The sequence below is a fragment of the Penicillium verhagenii genome (assembly GCF_028828195.1).
Source record: "Penicillium verhagenii strain IBT 33310 chromosome Unknown utg000007l_segment0_segment0, whole genome shotgun sequence".
NCBI lineage: Eukaryota > Fungi > Ascomycota > Eurotiomycetes > Eurotiales > Aspergillaceae > Penicillium > Penicillium verhagenii.
Window position 1 is genome coordinate 1,854,607 of NW_026643171.1, and position 17,361 is coordinate 1,871,967.

The following is a 17,361-nucleotide window of genomic DNA, read 5'->3' on the forward strand; positions in this document are numbered from 1 at the left end:
GCGTGCACATTTAGTATGTATACGCTATACTCGTATGTAATATTTTGCAATTGTTTTCTAGTATGTACTTTCACCATGGATATATGCAAATCTTGACCGGTTCTTGGAAAACATTGAACAGCAATGTGTGTGATATTCTGACTAGCAAGACTTTCCACCCCTATGCTAACATTTGAATACAAATTGTAAAACCAGGTAGCTATTGATAAGAGGCGTAGAAGAGTTCAGGTATTAAGAGAAGAATCCGGGAAAGAAAAATTTGAAAAAGAAGAAAGCAAAAGGAAAAGAGATGTGAAATCGGTTGGTCACGCGGTCCATTTCAGACACTTGAAGCAATTGTAGGCTTCAAATGTTGCGGGAATGGAATATCTTAGAGAATGGACTGCGCTTTGAGCCCGCCTTCTTGCCGGATCTGGAACTTTCAGCATCCAGCTCTCTGGCCTCAACTTTGATGCAAGCTTCTTTTGCATCGCTTTCTTTTGTGTCACTTTCCTTATCTTGAACCTTTTTATCTTCGACTTTGGGCTTAACCTTGAACTGGACTGTAAAGTAAGCCAGTAACATCAACCCCAGAAACCCTGGTTCGTCACTCTTAAGCATGCGCGTGAAGGATTCCTCCATAGACTTCCTGCACTCGTCGGTGATCTCACCTCCTCTAGCGACATCACAACAAGCACAATAAGACGTGCAATGACCAACGCCAAAGTTTCTCTCTGAGGAAAATTGACGCTTTTCGCAGCACCCACATTCCCGACTACAACATCCACCCTTCTTAACGCAGTAATTGACCAGCTCCGATCTAAGATACCAGCTTGGATCCTTTGTGACTGAACGATACCTGGTTCTGATACTGTGAGGGAAAGCCCATTCCGCCTCGTAAAGTGTTTGTTGGAGAATGGGTAATTTTTCTTGTATCTTTAGGAGCTCTCTTTGCCTCTCGGTGGTAGGAACAGGACTGGGTTCGCTCGATCCCTCTTCTGAGGCTCGAATAGAATGCTTGATATACTCCTCGCGTTGGACGGATGTACGGAGAGCTGTTTCGGCTTCGATTAAAGCAACGTACAACTTTGCATTTTTCAGGAGCATACCACTTTTCTTATCACCTTCATGTCTGAAGCCGATCCAGGGTTCTTTAACGTATGAGTAGTCCTTGTCATACCAAACCTCGCTGGCCATATTGTCGACTTGTTGGCAGTAGTGTTTTATTGGAAGATGATGATGCCGAAAACAACCGCGTATGAACTGGAAGGAAAGGTTTTTGAAGTTGTGATGATAATAATGGAAGATTTAATCATGCAGTAAGAGTCTTTCATCTATGGTACGTAGAACCGCACCGTAATAGGAAACATTTGAACATTATGTATATTTATTCCACGGGTACTCGAAGCATATGTAACATTTGAACCGGTGTCTTCCTCTGTCCTGTACTTTTCCTTTTCAAGATCGGTTCCAAAACTTTGAAGCAGCGTTCCACCTTTTTATACCTGGCTCTCGTCATAATGCTACTTCATAATGCTACTTCGTACCGAACATATCACGTCAACTGGTGGGTACATGTGCAACTAAATAATCTTGGAAAGAATAAGAAAAATATTACTACTAGTATTTTGACATTGTCAGTTCGGGGTCTTTGGATAAGTAACCTGAGTACTATGATTACCAGTATCGCGACAGAACTCGAAACATGATTAGATGACCTCGGCTCTCTCTACTCGGTGATTCGCATTAGGATTTTTCATCCCATTTCTTTTCGCGTGTTGCCTAACACTTTGCACCCTAGCTCTCAAGGCGTGGACTTCGCTTTTTTCGCTACCAGTCTTTACATGTAGGGCTTATACTTGATTTTTGAGGGATTCTTACCATCAGCTTTGACATGCCAGGTCAAACTTAGTATGCCATTCAGCTAGTATAACACCATCAGGATGGATAATCATAGGGTGGCCCAAAAGCGCACGTGTCGCAGCAAATCCCACCCAAATGCATGAACACGTACAATAGAGGGCAGGCTCACCAGGGGTAGATCACGTACTTCAAATATTGCACACGTAGTCTGATAACACAAGATCAGGGTTGATAGGGTGGCCTCAAAGCGCGCGTATCACAGCAAATTCTGCCTAAATACATACTAAACACATACAATAAAGGGCAGGCTCACTAGGGATGGATCACGTACTTCAAATATTATACACGTAGTTCAATATCATAAGATCAGGGTGGATAGGGTGGCCTAAAAGCGCGTGTATCACAGTAAATACCACCTACATGTATACTAAACACGTACAATAAAGGGCAGGCTCACTAGGGATAGATCACGTACTTCAAATATTACACACGTAGTTCAATATCACGAGATCGGGGTGGATAGGGTGGCCTAAAAGCGCGCGTATCACAGTAAATACCACCTACATGTATACTAAACACGTACAATAAAGGGCAGGCTCACTAGGGATAGATCACGTACTTCAAATATTACACACGTAGTTCAATATCACGAGATCAGGGTTGATAGGGTGGCCTCAAAGCGCGCGTATCACAGTAAATACCACCTACATATATACTAAACACGTACAATAAAGGGCAGGCTCACTAGGGATGGATCACGTACTTCAAATATTACACACGTAGTTCAATATCACGAGATCGGGGTGGATAGGGTGGCCTTAAAGCGCGCGTATTATAGCAAATTCCACCTAAATACATACTAAACACGTACTTCAAATTTTGCATACGTAGTACAAGACCGGGGTGGATAGGGTGGTCTTAAAGCGCGCGTATCATAGTAAATTCCACCCAAATGCATGAACACATATAATAAAGGGCAGGCTTACCAGGGATCATATACTTCACGTATTATATGCCTAGTAAGTTCCTCTTAGTATTCCTCTTTCTTTATTCTCTTTCTTTATTCTCTTTTCAGTGCTAGTTGCCTTATTAAATAGACTCTTTCTTCTTGAGTCAACTCATAATGTATGTTAACCAGTTAGTTCATATGTATAAAACTGTTTAAATCTTTCCTATTATTGCGTACAGTCAAGTCCTCAAGTTCCCGAAATATCAAGTTTTCTTTCTTTTTTTTTTTTTTTTTGGTGGCGTTCGTATTCCAAGACATATCGGGTACGAAGGGCAACGCTGGCTTTCTTCAAGTGCCCTTTAAATTGCCCCTTTTTCCTTCCGGATGTCTTGCCCCAAGTCATTTTCCATCAATCATTTCTTTGTAACCAACTAGTTAGTTATGACTTGGCATGCTGAGCACATAAACCCAGTAGGGGTCTCGGGTTTCAGGGTCCAGACTTCAGGGTCTTGTGGCTCCTTGAATAAGTGGGACCTCGTCCCATTAGCTTTAAAAGCTTAGAATCTTCAAAAATTGCCGGGGACTTCCGATTTCCACACAAAACGATCCTGCAGAAGTCGAGCATTATGCAGCTTTTGTGATTCCTGGATATCAAAGGGTCGGCGGTTAATGTCAACCTCAATTTCCTTAGAAGCAAGGCCACCAATTGCATCCACATTTTAGCTAATTTAACCACACATCAAACTTCATTTATTCCACGTGGGTCTTGAGGCTCAAAATCCCCCTGAAAAAGCTCATCTAAATTCCAATGGCCACGGCTCCATATTCCAGATCGGGACTAAGCATGTTGAAAAAACCTCGCTTGTGCCTGAACTTGCGAACTCTAACATGTCTGCTCTGTGTATTTATAGCCTGCCGTCTACCCCGGGTCTGGTAGGTATATTTTCGCCTCTCATTTCTTACTATTGGGAATATTGAATAAATCCCCCTCAACTGTCTTTACTACCCTTTTCAAACTCTCCAAAAAATGGCCTCCGCCTCCATATTTCGCCTCTTGGCCCTGTCCGCTGCGCTGGGCCAGGCTACCGCCTCCTTCAGCCTCGACACCTCCGGCCCCAGCTGGGACTACACAACCAAGGACTTGGCCGACACTACGTCGCAGGCTTGCAAGGATGCCTACAGCGCCGATATCGACTGCGACAACACTCTCCTCGAGCTCGTGGCCTCCATGGACCCCGACTTCGACCCGCAATCCTCCGACTTGCAGGCCATGTGCACCTCAACATGCAGCGATTCCTTGACGGAGTATGTCAAGAATGTCAACGCTGCTTGCGACCAGTCTGGCGATCTAGCCGGGCTTGCGAGCGGGAATAAGTACATCTATCAGGCTTCTGTCGCTACCGTGGGCGAGGTCTTCCAGTATAAGTACGCCCAGGGCTGTGCTACGAGCGGGTGAGCTTTTCTTTTCTTTTCTGTTCTTTTTCGGTTTAGATTACGGTACCTGGTGGTTTGCTCAAGAGCCGGGATATATCATGCATCATGCATGGAGAATGGATGCTGGGTACATTTGCTGATCTTCTCGCAGTTCCGATTACTGTTTCTTGACTTACCCCGCCAGCGAGGACTGGGCTAGGACCGAGTTCCCATGCAGCGACGACTGCGCCATCAAGTTCTTCCAAAACGCTCACGAGCAGCCTGGCTCGGCGTATATCTTTGACTACTTTGCTCTGGGTAACCAGTCGTCTTACTGGGAGGATACGTTTGCCGGCGGTTGGGACACGGTGGTTAAGTGCGGCGACGGTGGAAGCGCCGTGAGCTCTGCTAGCTCCGCTAGTTCGAGCGCGGCTTCGACGAAGACGGAGAACGCTGAGACTACCCCTTCGGCTGGCTCCACTAGCACGGCAGTCGCTGGTGAGTCGACGACCGCAACGTCGACTGCGGCGACAACTGCCTCGCCGGTTCGGTCTACCTCTGGTGCTACTTCGGCGACAGCCTCCAGCCACGCTTCTAGGCTCAGAGCTCCTTTTTTCTTTCTTTAAATTCTCGGACGAACATGTTCGCTTCATATACTCTCACCTAATACATTTATGAAAGATTCGACTCTTTTCAAATTATCTTCTTTTTCGTTCTATTCAGAGACTCAGCCATTTCTTTACGAAAGCCCCTGCCGGCATACCTAGGGCAGTTCAAGATTCGAAGACCGAAGGAAACAAATATCTGGAAGTGGAATTAAACGGAGCTCAATTGCTTTCCTCGAACTTCGTTCACAACTATAATTGAATCATCCGTGCTGGAAGCCAATAAATCTCACATGTTACCAAAAGATACCATTCTTCCAAGCTTTCCTTTCACGCCATATTACCCTCCCTCTAGCTCATCCATTCATCAAAAGTTGAGAACGTCTCTCGTCGTTTCCCTCGTGAACTTCAAACATTGGGCCCTTCATCCTCGGGGAAGAAGCAAAGGGTATTTTGCAATGTCTTGAGCTTAGTGACCGCCGTGACCCTTCTGGGGCTTGTCATCGTGCTTGCGGTCCTCGGCACTCTCTACTTCGCGCTTAGGGTGGTCACCGTGGGGCTTGTCGTCGTGGTGAGGCTTGTCGTCGTGCTTGTGGTCCTCGGTAGTGGAGACCTCACGCTTGGGGTGATCTCCATGGGGCTTGTCGTCGTGGTGAGGCTTATCGTCGTGCTTGTGGTCCTCGGCACTCTCCACTTCGCGCTTGGGGTGATCCCCATGGGGCTTGTCATCGTGGTGAGGCTTATCGTCGTGCTTGTGGTCCTCAGTAGTGGAGACCTCACGCTTAGGGTGGTCACCGTGAGGCTTGTCATCGTGGTGAGGCTTATCGTCGTGCTTGTGGTCCTCAGTAGTGGAGACCTCACGCTTAGGGTGGTCACCATGGGGCTTATCATCGTGGTGAGGCTTGTCATCGTGCTTGTGGTCCTCGGTATTCTTTACTTCACGCTTGGGGTGGTCGCCGTGGGGCTTGTCATCATGACGAGGCTTGTCATCGTGCTTGTGGTCTTCGGAAGTAGTCACCTCACGCTTAGGGTGATCGCCGTGGGGCTTGTCATCGTGGTGAGGCTTATCATCGTGCTTGTGGTCATCAGCAGTGGAGACCTCACGCTTGGGGTGGTCGCCGTGGGGCTTGTCATCGTGATGAGGCTTATCATCGTGCTTGTGGTCCTCAGTAGCGGCCACCTCGCGCTTAGGGTGGTCATTGTGTGGGGACTGAGGAGGCGGGTGAGAGACCTTGGAATCGACCTCGCGCTTGGGACGACCTCCCTGTGGGTGTCCTCCGTCCTGTTGGTGAGGCTGAGTGGGACCAGGCTTTTCGATGCCGTTGGATGCTGTGGGCGTGTCAGTGACAGTTCTCCATGTCATCTGTATAGGGATCTTGAAAAGATTGGGGTCACTTACCAGGCTGGGCGATTGGCGCAGCGCCAACCATACCAGTGACCATCAAGGCCGAGAGGATGACAGAGAACTTCATCTTGCAAATGGAATCAGACAATGATTCTTGAAAGAGGCTTTGGTAGTGAGGATGCTGCTGCTGCTGTTGTTGTTGATGTTGCTGATGCTGGATATCTCTTCTTCCCGCTGGGCATTCAGCACCTTTTATAACTCGCGCACAACCTCGTCGACGCCATGGAGTATATCAAAAATGTCTCAGTCGTCGTCAGCTTCTATAATCGAAGCTCCAAATCTGCAAGCCAGGAAGCCATCGCACGCTAGCTGACGAACGCCCGCAGCTTTGCATGCTGCTGTCATTCCAACCTGTACGCCAAAGCTACTGGATAAATGACCTGGAAAATGTGATCCACCTATCCATCCCCAGCTATACAAAGTCAAATTCTAAGGAATCAGAATCACGCGATGATCGCCACCAGCCCTGGAATTGACTTTTGAGGGCGAGGGGCTTTTTTTTTCTTCTTTTCCTTTCGGCCCCTGATACCTATGAGGGTATATCCAATATTGCTCCAGGCCGCGTATGCTTATTCTTCCTAGGGTTGCGGAAAATTGTGGCGGGATCGTCGAGGGCTAGGATGCAAGGGGTGGGGGCATATGGCGTACATATGGATATCGAGTCGGGTTTTCAACACCGGCTTTGGCGGTCCGGTTTGCTGCATTGCAGCCCGGTAGTTGGTTTAGAGCTGTAATTTCCAGATGTCTGATTCTAATTGAGAGGTATCTCTTGTTTGACTCGGAGGTTTGTTTGTGACATTGCGGCTGACTACACTTTGGCTTTTTTTGTCTACTTGCTGTCTCATCAAGATAGTCTGATGCAAGGATATGTTGTTCTTTCCCCCGCTCGGAGATAATAGGGAATCAAGTCAAGGAGTTCAAAGTTAAAGAACGGATATAACTACCTAGAAAAGCGAAAGTGGCCGAAAAAAGAACATTCCAAGATTCTTTGGCGAGAATCTTTCTGGCTTTCTCCAGAGCTGGTCTGGGGATAACCCGCCCAATCACGACGGCCACAAGAAGCCGTGTCCATTCTATACGGAAGATATTTCTCGTATAGAACCTAGTATCCACGAGAACGACAGTCAGATTCTAAATTTCACTCATAGCCCAAGCCACGTAAGATCATCACTTGCAGCTCGTACCAATCCCATTTCGCCGAGAAGCTTGTTACGCCATTTGCCCCTGAAAGTCGACAACATAGCAAAAATGCAGAATAAGCCAACCGTGAACGTTGAGGGATAAACATCCGCGAAAAGGACGGGGAGTAAGCCTGGGGCAATCCGGGGGATCACCGGATGCTCAACGTTACATATTTCATATTTCACGGTTTCAACTGTCAGCGAAACCTTAGAGCCTTGGAAACATTTCGGACAATTAGAAAGTACCTAGCAATTGATCAAAAGGTAAAGGGCGAAAGGGAAAAAAAAGGCTTTTCCAATTGATTCCTTGATCCATTGCCATACCGTGTGACCATATCCAACTTTGGAATCATGTTGGTTTAGTTGCGTCTGGAATTTTGCCTCCTTGCGATCAAGACTGTCTGGGATGGTGCTTGGACACACCCACCTGGACATATGCGGATGAGATTTTGGCTAGCCGTTGGTTGAATCTTCATACAGAGACGCGATCTTGTTCGCATTCCATCTAGACGTGGGTTCAACAATCCGCACGTGTGAAGATTGGATATTGTTCCGGATGGAACGTTGAAGGGGTAGAATTTAGAACTTTGTGTGAGGGGGGGGCCAATGGGACTGATGTTCCATTGGAAAGCCAGGCAATGTGTAGTAGTATGTACTATGTAATGTTCAAATATTCATTAGGTCGATACTACTGGAGTAGTAGATAACTTCGACAATGGGCAGATGTTTACCTGCACCTTCTTGATTTGAGGGTTAAAAGTTGAAGGTCTAATCTGAACAGCTCAAATTTGGATTTAGTACGTATTTGGTGCATTCCTGATGCTAGCAAAGCCCTATCAAAAGACAACAAGAAGAAGAGAGGAAATAAGGAGAGGAAAAGAAATACAAAAAGCTTAAAGACAATATGTGCCACCATCCGTGTATCTATCCCTTTTGTCTTGCACACGCCTTCCGTCCTCCCGATTCGCCGTAAATATCGTGATTGCGCCGAAAGAGACAGATCAGCGGAGGCCAAGACCGGGAAAACGCCGTAGTTATCCGATTTCATCGTCGCTGCAGAGCACTGGCCATTAGGCGACTCCATAATAATCGACCCAGCGGAAAGGAAAGCCATAAACGCCGAAATACATGTGACAAGAACAAACAAAAATGACACCAGATCCATGCTGAGAACGATCCAAGCCCTTGTTCTGGGGAAAGGGCGAGAATGGAGAGGAAAGTTATTGGGGGGAGTGATAAGTCAGGTGCGTGCTCGAAAGGTAAAAATGGGGGGAGGAGTTTGTTTAGACGAATCTGATCTGAGCTGAGCTGAGCTGAGCTGAGCCGGGTTTGCTCGCTCACTCGCAGGCTGGCTATTGCCCATCAATACCAAGGTCATCCTGTCCATCTACCTCGCCAAACATGGATCGGGACGGCTTTCGGCCAGCGCCATACACCATCTCCATAAGCTTTGCTTTCTGTCGTTCACGGACAGACCGCAGGTAATCGTATGTCCCCTCCAAACCCCGAATCTGGCCTTCAATGACAGATTCAACGGGTCCAAGCATGCGACCTGCAGCACCGGAGCTAGCAGCACCGGCCGAACTGCCGTCCACGCCCATGAAGCTGACAGAGTCGTTGCGGCGCACGAGCGGACTCACCAGCTTCCGCCGCAGAGTCTCCAAGTTGACCTTTAATGTCAGCAGACGACCACGGTGGTCGACGAGGAGATGTTTATTTGCAACGGTTCGGCTGCGAACGTTGGCAAGGAGACGTTTGTTCTTTTCGTATTTGCGGACGGCGACTGCGTCCGGGCCGAGGACGCGGGTCCAGAGGGAACTAAGCATTTCGCCCTCGGCGCGCTCTTGGGCGTCGGACTCGCGCACCACGGTGCGTTGTAAGTTGAGGAATTGGCGGTCGATTGACTCGAAGAGGGCGAAGAGGGCGGTGGAGTGAGTAAGTTCGCTGTTGATGGACTCTTCTAATACGGATAGGAACTCGGTGAATGTGCGCGTGATGGTGGCGCGGGTGCGCTGGGCTGATGTTGGGCCTAGGACCGCCATAACGACGTGACCGAATGCGGTGGTTGTCGTTGTTGCTGAGACACTGCCGTCTGAGACCTCGCCGGTACGTTCCAAGGCACCGAGGCGGGATAACATGTTGTGAACGTTATCGAAGACAATTGTCGGTAGGGTGCTAGGCGGTTGGGCGGAAAGCGTTTCGAGTTCTCGTTTGGCCCAGTCCATTACAATCAGAATTGAGTCGATATCCGAGTCAACATTCGCAAAGAATCGAGTCAGCTCTAGGGAGAGCGACTTGAGGGAATCTGATAGTTCATCGAGCTGGCCCACGATGATAGGCGCGCTGGTCATGTTGGTCCCGCGCACCGACTCGCTCAGATCCCAGACGGCCACACCTGTCTCTTGCAGGGTACCTATTTGCTGAACTCCGTTTTCCGAATAGTAGATCAGCGGCTCAAATGATCGCGCAAATCCAGAAAGTTTCACCAAATCCGGGATGGCCTGTGGCAGACCCGGCAGGAACAAGGCACGCATGAATGCAATGGAAAGCAAGAAGACCACGATCGACAGCGTGGTATTGGATTTGGTGCTGGTAATGCGATCGAACTTGTTGCGCATGTAGCTGCAAAGGGCTGCAATGGGTTCACGATGCTGGACTTCAGCGCGCACTGCAAAACGGATATCTTCAAGACAATGCGCAAAGAACAAGTTAGTCTTTCCATGTCTGTAGATAAGATCATACAACCAAAAAGCATCTGACGCCGAGATCCAGGCAGTGCCTACAATTACTGAGATTCTCCGGTCCAAAGCCCGTCCCCTCCTCCTCGGCATGGGTATGCGCCGCTTTGGTCTGCGGTAGGCAGGGGCTTGGGGATCGTCCGGTCTGTGGGGTTCCTGCACCCACCGGGAGAGGCACGTTGGCTGCGGCCGTGAGATCAGCCGGATCAGTGTTATCATTTGACTTGCCCTTGCTCGGGTCCTCGAGCGCATCCTCATACTGTGGGCTCGCTTCACGCGACAGCGACGGCGATATGCTCAGGCCCATAGTTGGTCGCAGCTCTAGACGCTCATTTAAATTGCTTTTGCGCTGATAGGGTTGATGACGGTACCAGCCACTACTGCGGACATAGTCCTGTCGGCGCACGCCAGGCACGCCGGGTGGCGACCAGCGCTCGGTTGCGCCCGGTCCTTCCTCGACCTCATCGTCGGATTCCTCGGATCGAAAGCCCGAGTGCTGTGAGGGCATGCCGAACAGCGGAGAGCGGTGCGCATTGCTGTGATTCTCAAAGTCTTCGAGCGACGCATCCAACGACGGATGGTCGTCGAAGACATTGTCTAGCTCGTCCAACATGGCGGACGGCGTCCAAGGTGATAGGCGCTTCAAGTCGGGTTTCTGTCGCAAGGACGCAGCGCAAAGCGACGTCCTGCGATTTGTTGTTTACTAGGTGGGATTGCTGGGGGTAGAGAGGTTAGTAGAAGCGCCGGGATCAGATCTCATGCGCTGATACGGAGAGATTGGATCAGAGAGTAAGTTGGAAAAGGCCGAGAGGCAATCGACCCCGCGCGGCAAGCGAGTGCGATGCGACAGAATGCGATGCGGGACAGCGGTAGGTTATTGGAAACGGAAATGTATTGTAGCTGCGGAGAAGATGCAGTAGATATGAGTTAAAATATGAGACAGGATCACGATAAGATGGGAAACACCATGGGATAAAGGTGGTTCACTTCAGGGAAAGAAGAAATGCGCCTCGAAGAGCAATGCGGGAGTGAACTCCTCACCTTTGCAGGGGGAGGCTGGACCAATCCGAGTCAGGTGAAGGCCACAAGGTCGATCAATCGTATCATGATGTCTTGTCAAGTACCGAACAGGTACCAGTTGGCTGATACTCACATGTAAAAACAACCTGGGGAGTACTTGGACTTGTGCCTGACCGCCCATTGCCGCCCAATCGATTTCAGTTCAGAACTCTGAAACATCTCCACCAATACTGTACTGTACCATGACAGCAGGGATGAATTGTAACAAATGTATCATATCAGATCCATATGCGTCCATTCCTTTTTTGGTCCTTTTGGCCACCCCCTTTCTTGATTCAAGAGACTCTCTCCCCGAGTTCTTTCCCCAATATTGCAGATAGTACCTGCAGTACTAGCATGTAGTATATACTAAGCAAGTCACAGCTACAATGCACATGCACAGACGTGAGAAGAGATTTAAATCCAAATCTATTGCGGGTCAACCATGGTAAACTCAGATAAAATTACAAGCCCTATCCCTCGGATGTCCGGAAAATCAGCCCACGGCGCTAAAAAACCAATCACCAGACGTCTATGATTTCCAAGAGACGGGGTGTGAGAGAACGAAATGAAATGGCCGTAAGAATTAAGAAAAGAACGTCAAATCGTTTATGCGGTGGACTCCTTGAGGTAACTGTGACGTGCTTGTTAGTCTCGTGTTGCTCAAACAGATCGAACAGGGTATATAGGGGGCTAAAATGACGTACGTGATGAGGTCGTTGCGTTCCTTGCCCTTCTTCAGGCCACCGAAGGCCATCTTGGTACCGGGAATGAACTTCTTGGGGTTCTCGAGGTACTTGAACTATAGCGCGAGTGTGGTTAGTAAACAGAAATGGTCACAATAACGTCCCAAGAGTTAAGGTCAGACTCACCAGAGTGTCCTCGTTCCAGTGAACACCAGCCTGCTTGTTGGCATCGGTGTAGGAGTAGCCATCGACCTGGCCGGACTGGCGGCCGAAGAGACCGTGGAGCTTGGGGCCGACCTTGTTGGCACCCTCGGCCTCGACGCTGTGGCACTGAGCACAACGAGTCTGGAAAAGCTTGGCACCCTTGGCGGAGTCACCTGAAGACAAGGTATCGTTAGCCTAGGTCTTGTGCTTCGTGTCTTTGGAATAGTTTCCAGCGAGCCCCGGCGATTTCAGTCTCACACATGTACAGTACCGTCGACGTGCAGGGCACATTTTCCAGTCGACATAGCAATACCAAAACGCAACAAGGCATCTGGAATCGGAGGCAGGGTTTGTTGTGGTGCAGTAGCAGCTGTTGCTATGCAGATTGGGAAGTTTTGTTGTTGTCGAGTGAGAGTGTCATGGTAAAGAGGTGAGAGTTGACGGGGTCTCGCAATTGACAATGAAGCGAAGGCCGACGTGTTCTCGTGAAGGACAGGCGTCGCATGCTGGAATTGATATTCGCGAGCCGCTGTTCAATCACTCTCATCCTCTCCCTTTTCGTCCTCTCTCGCGCATAACTTTTTTCCCTTCCCTGATGCAACCGATTCCAGTGCTGGTAGGGATGGAAAGTCAGGGTAGTAGCTTACCGGGAGCGAAAGAAGCTTCCTTGCCCATTTTGAATGATTTTATGTGAAATTAAAGAAAGGGTTGGAAAAGAGGTGTAGCTGTACAAAAAAGAATTGTAAGAAAATCGGGAGAAACAAAAGCAAGATTTTCTTGCGATTTTGTACCTGGAGCCCGTCGGCTCCCGTGATCCGCGCATCCACCAATCAGCGTTTTGCTAATTCAGCGAGACGGGCGCAACCGGGATTGCTCTTCATCGTCTCGGTGAACTCACCACCCTCATCATTTGTCCCCATGGTCCAGTTCCCGGCTCAATGGCAATAACGAACTTCAGGTCTGGTTCAAATATGTCATGGGTTCTTTTGTTGCAATCATTCAACTCTTCTAGAACAAAGACACTGGCTGTGGCTAGAGAATTCCACCCGCCACCTATTTTACCACCATGATCTCATCCCTCATCATCCGCCCCAAAGCCGACCGTTATTTTTGGCTCTTTGAGGCTCTTCATAAAGCGAATTTATCCTAATACTTTGATCATTTACTCCCAGAGAAATTTTGACCTTACTTTCTAGATTATACATACATCCTTGTTGGGGGGAGGCTACATTACTCCTTTCCCTCCCTTGAAAGACTGGGGGATGGCCTTTCTCCCCGGTCCACTGGGGCTGCGAAATGCACCCGCTATTATTCGTCCAGACTCCACGGCACCGAATTTGACCCGGTCACTGTGGAGCTTTGAACAGACACAGGCGTGGGTAAAGTGGGACTGCAGTCGGTTAATCGATTGAGTCGCCCGGCACAACGGAATTCTTGTGGACCGGATACACGTCGAGTCTTGACCACAAGCAAAGCAATGTGGAGAGCCACCCACATCATAGTAACTTGGTACTTTGTACTCCGAGTCAGCATAGTTGCGAAACTTTCACAATACCGAGGCCTGAGACACAAGAAGCATATTAATGTACATGTGCATACAGTAGTACCATGCCCAGAAAATCAAATATGTAGGTCGTAGATCAAACGATTCTTCTTTCTCGGCACAATGTGACCGACCTGCAGGTCCCTCCGGCCCGAAGTGCTGGTACAATGCCTTCCTAACACAGTATTCCAGAAAATCCATAGAAAATATGATTATCATAGGCGGTTACTCACGTGACATGAAAATCTCCCGTTCGGGAAAAAAACACCCGCCAACTTCAACACCCCCGAAGCTATACGCAACCTAGCGCCTAGCTATACACGCCAAATAGCATAATCCATCTGGTGTGCGGCCTCACAATGCCGACTCCAATCCCCCACTTCCTCCTCCCCCGAGGCCTCCCCAGCGCCCGGACCCTCCGCACCCTCCAACACCAGCACCGGAGCCTAAACTCCAATTCCAGCCCCCGCAGCTTCTCCACCACCAGCGCGGTCTCTCGCATGAACAAGAAGCCCGAGACAAGGAAGAGTCGCATCCTCGAAAAGCCGGACAAGTTCCGTCCGCCATCGCACCCCCAGCGTCTGGTTACCCCGGTCGCGCGCACACCGGCCGGACAACCGGTCAACTATGGACCGAGTTTGACGGCCGCGGAGCGCGAGGCGCAGAACAAGAAGCAGTACCCGACTATGTTCCCGCCGGAGGGGACGGTTATGTTCAAGTTCTTGACGAGTCGGTGGATTCATGTCTGGATTGCGATGGTAAGTGGGTTGTTTGTTTGTCTTTGCTTTGGTTTTTATTGCTTGTCTTCCCGGAGCTATAGCTATCGAGCTTGTCTTCCTTGCCCCAATTGAAATCTGCTCCATGAGACAGATGTATTTCGGTGTATTCCAGCTGAACTAACCATGTAAATCGCAGAGCATCCTTACCACCCTCGCCACATTCACCTTCACCACAAACTTCAAAGCTACGTCTCCCTTCGCACATCTTCTTCCCTCCTGGTCGAGTCTTTTCACAAGCCCCTTCGACACCATTTCGCAAGCCCTGAGCATCTACCGCATGCACGTGCAGCACGAGTCTATGCGTGTGCGCGAGAAGCGCCACGCCCGGATCGAGGATGCTGAGAAGCGGAGACAGTACCGCATTGCGCATGGGCTTGAGGAGGCTGCTGAGGAGGAGAAGGAGGGGCAGCAGGCTGCTGTTGTTGATGATCAGAGTCCTATTGCTGTTGATGCTGCCCCTGCGCAGGGCGAGTACGTGGACTTCGAGGGAAACAAGAAGCCTGTTAAGAAGTGGCTTGGAATCTGGTAAGGCTTCTTCTTTTCTATGGCGTAGATTGGAAGGGGTTGGTTAAGGTCTGCTTATCATTCCATCATAATATTATGCTACTATAATATGGTTGCGATGGCCTAGTGGATTGGATGGATGCACTAGCATCAGTCGATGGCACAAATGTACACAATGTATACTAAACGTTTTTGTCTTATCTTTTTTTTCCCGCATGGAGCATGCGGAGAAGTTGAACTCCAATAGATCATGAATCATGAATCGCCTCTCATTATTTTGAAGTGGTATCTTGAATGTAACTTTCTAAACAAGAAAAAGATATCGGTGTACTAGTAAACATCCATGGATAAATTCAACCAACGTGGACACCCTCCAATCCAGAAAGCACTTCCTCACCGACACCACCCTTCTTCAGCACAGTCTTGACCATGCCCGCAATAACACTGCGCTTGATACCACCCCTTCTGGGCCGCCACACACCAGGAATCTCCTCCTCCCCAGTCACAGGGTTCAAAACAGCCGTGCTCTCACCCGGAGCAGTCGCACCAAGCATATTCACATTCTCCGCATTGGGCACACCAGGCTGGGTAAGTCTTGAGGGAGGATCAATGGTCCGAATAGACAGCAATTTCAATCCCTGGCTTTCCGTATCGCGAGTAATGGAGATAGCAAGCACAGCGTCCGCAACGGCAATTTCCTCGCGATTGGGGTCGAAAATGACGTTCTCGCCTACTGAGATCACAAGCAGTGTGACCGGAGGCCGAACCTGTTGTGAGGGGTTGAATTTCATGCCCGCCGAAGCACGCGGGTACAAGTCTTCCGCAACAGCCCAGTCGTCGTCAAAGAAGGGGTCTTCCTCGCCCGTAGATTTGAGTTTCGGAAGCTTAGTGCATAAGAGAGCGAGGTGGGTCGTGAGAGAAAGAAGCGGAAGAGGGTATGACAAAGGCTGCGACAGGAGAAGAACCTAGAGAGCAAAAAAGAAGCAGGCGTTAGTCTGGGTGTAGTCTCGCAGGTTCGGAAAAAGACCAAAGTCCAAAGGGGAAAATAAAGCAAAGCTTGACTTTACTACTCACATCAATGTATAACCTCCAATGCCACCGCTTGTTAATAACCAACCTCCCCTTCAAACCACCCGCCATGCCCCTCTCGACTCCATCCCCATCCTTGCCCCCAACAGAACCCACAAGACTCTCCCGCATCATCTCCGAAAGAAAAACCGGCAGCGCATCATCGTCCCGGAACCCGGGGATCTCAATGCTCATCTGCACCCAGGACCCATGGCCCCCCGTCGCAGCTGAGGATCCCTCCGTTCCCTCGCGCCCGTCCCCGCTCGGTCCCAGATCATTCTGCAGCGACAGCGACCGCGCATCGAGCGTATCAGCCGTAAGAGTCGTCTTCTCCACCTCAGCCTTCACTCCGACAATAGCCTGTGTGCCGTCCGCGAAGCCGATGCGCGCGCTGCCGTTTGTGCCGGGCAGGATGTCGGTTTCGGCGGACAGAGGACGGAATTGTGTTGGTGAGCGGCCGTCGGGGCGGATGGGGTTCTTGGGGAGGGAGAGGGAAGTGTAGAGGTAGGAGAGCTCGGCGGGGGAGAGGAGGGGGGTTTGAGAGGCGGATGAGGCCTGGCGTTGTGCTGTCATTTTGGGCGGATTGTGGCTGGTTTGCTGCTTTTCTTTTATGCTCTTTTGGTGTGAGGCTTGCGGGGCGAAATGAGATAGCTTTTTGCGATTAGAGCCTCGGGGATTCTTGGATTGAGGCTCGTAGAATAGGTAGTGTGGTTCGCCTGGTTGAGGCGGTGTGGGGGAACAGCTTTATAAGATGCTGTGTTGTCTTGTGGAGTAATTAGACAGGTCGTAATCCAGGCCTCGGGACTTGAGGATGCTTGGATATCAATTGCACGAGGTTGAAAAAAAGTGAATATAGAGCATGCTTAATCGGGAAATTCTGATGGGCAGCGGATCATTATTGATCCGATGGCCGGGAGGTCTTGTCCGGGCTCCGTCATGAGTGAATCTCAACCAACAAATGGGAGTCCGAAAACAGTATTGTGTTTACTCTTTTTTAGTTTAGGTTCAATAGATAATCTAAGTTCATCCATGGATCGAATCAAGGATAATCTGACATATCTATGAATTGTATTGGTTTATACTTTTGATGCGATATACGAGGGGAAGGCATTTTTATGTAGAAGTTAAATAAGTAGTATGTAGTATGCATGTTAAGTGTATGTGATTGGCTATAAGCCGCAGGGTTCTATATTACAATAAGTTAATAACTGGAAGCCAGCCAGTCTGATGGGATAGTAAGTAGTACATGAAAGAGCGAACAAGAGGCTGGCATGAAATCCAGAAAGGCTCGGTCAACTGGACCGAGGGAGAGAGTGTGTGTGAGCGGGAGAGAGAGAGGTATGAATGAGGCAAAGGAAAAAAGAGAGAAAAAAGATAGACAGGGT

General features: G+C 49.3%; 7 protein-coding genes across 7 annotated transcripts; 2 read left to right on the forward strand and 5 right to left on the reverse strand.

Moving 5' to 3' along the window:
• Window positions 1-345: 345 nt before the first annotated feature.
• Window positions 346-1,176, reverse strand: N7466_007379 (uncharacterized protein; the record flags this gene model as incomplete). Its single annotated transcript, XM_057166768.1, has 1 exon — window positions 346-1,176. One exon carries the CDS (start codon window positions 1,174-1,176, stop codon window positions 346-348), a length of 831 nt encoding a protein of 276 aa, XP_057019809.1.
• A 2,642-nt stretch (window positions 1,177-3,818) lies between these two features.
• Window positions 3,819-4,830, forward strand: N7466_007380 (uncharacterized protein; the record flags this gene model as incomplete). The annotated part of the gene is made up of 2 exons (XM_057166769.1): window positions 3,819-4,243; window positions 4,377-4,830. 2 exons carry the CDS (start codon window positions 3,819-3,821, stop codon window positions 4,828-4,830), a joined length of 879 nt encoding a protein of 292 aa, XP_057019810.1.
• A 448-nt stretch (window positions 4,831-5,278) lies between these two features.
• Window positions 5,279-6,281, reverse strand: N7466_007381 (uncharacterized protein; the record flags this gene model as incomplete). The annotated part of the gene is made up of 2 exons (XM_057166770.1): window positions 5,279-6,138; window positions 6,209-6,281. The coding sequence occupies 2 exons, from the start codon at window positions 6,279-6,281 to the stop codon at window positions 5,279-5,281; spliced, it is 933 nt and encodes a 310-aa protein (XP_057019811.1).
• Window positions 6,282-8,747: 2,466 nt separating this feature from the next.
• On the reverse strand, window positions 8,748-10,746 carry N7466_007382 (uncharacterized protein; the record flags this gene model as incomplete). The annotated part of the gene is made up of 2 exons (XM_057166771.1): window positions 8,748-10,078; window positions 10,185-10,746. The coding sequence occupies 2 exons, from the start codon at window positions 10,744-10,746 to the stop codon at window positions 8,748-8,750; spliced, it is 1,893 nt and encodes a 630-aa protein (XP_057019812.1).
• A 1,055-nt stretch (window positions 10,747-11,801) lies between these two features.
• Window positions 11,802-12,757, reverse strand: N7466_007383 (c-type cytochrome; the record flags this gene model as incomplete). The annotated part of the gene is made up of 4 exons (XM_057166772.1): window positions 11,802-11,826; window positions 11,900-11,994; window positions 12,065-12,255; window positions 12,730-12,757. 4 exons carry the CDS (start codon window positions 12,755-12,757, stop codon window positions 11,802-11,804), a joined length of 339 nt encoding a protein of 112 aa, XP_057019813.1.
• A 1,227-nt stretch (window positions 12,758-13,984) lies between these two features.
• On the forward strand, window positions 13,985-14,933 carry N7466_007384 (uncharacterized protein; the record flags this gene model as incomplete). The annotated part of the gene is made up of 2 exons (XM_057166773.1): window positions 13,985-14,383; window positions 14,541-14,933. 2 exons carry the CDS (start codon window positions 13,985-13,987, stop codon window positions 14,931-14,933), a joined length of 792 nt encoding a protein of 263 aa, XP_057019814.1.
• Window positions 14,934-15,261: 328 nt separating this feature from the next.
• N7466_007385 (exosome non-catalytic core subunit RRP42) lies at window positions 15,262-16,549 on the reverse strand (the record flags this gene model as incomplete). The annotated part of the gene is made up of 2 exons (XM_057166774.1): window positions 15,262-15,873; window positions 15,983-16,549. The coding sequence occupies 2 exons, from the start codon at window positions 16,547-16,549 to the stop codon at window positions 15,262-15,264; spliced, it is 1,179 nt and encodes a 392-aa protein (XP_057019815.1).
• Window positions 16,550-17,361: the final 812 nt, after the last annotated feature.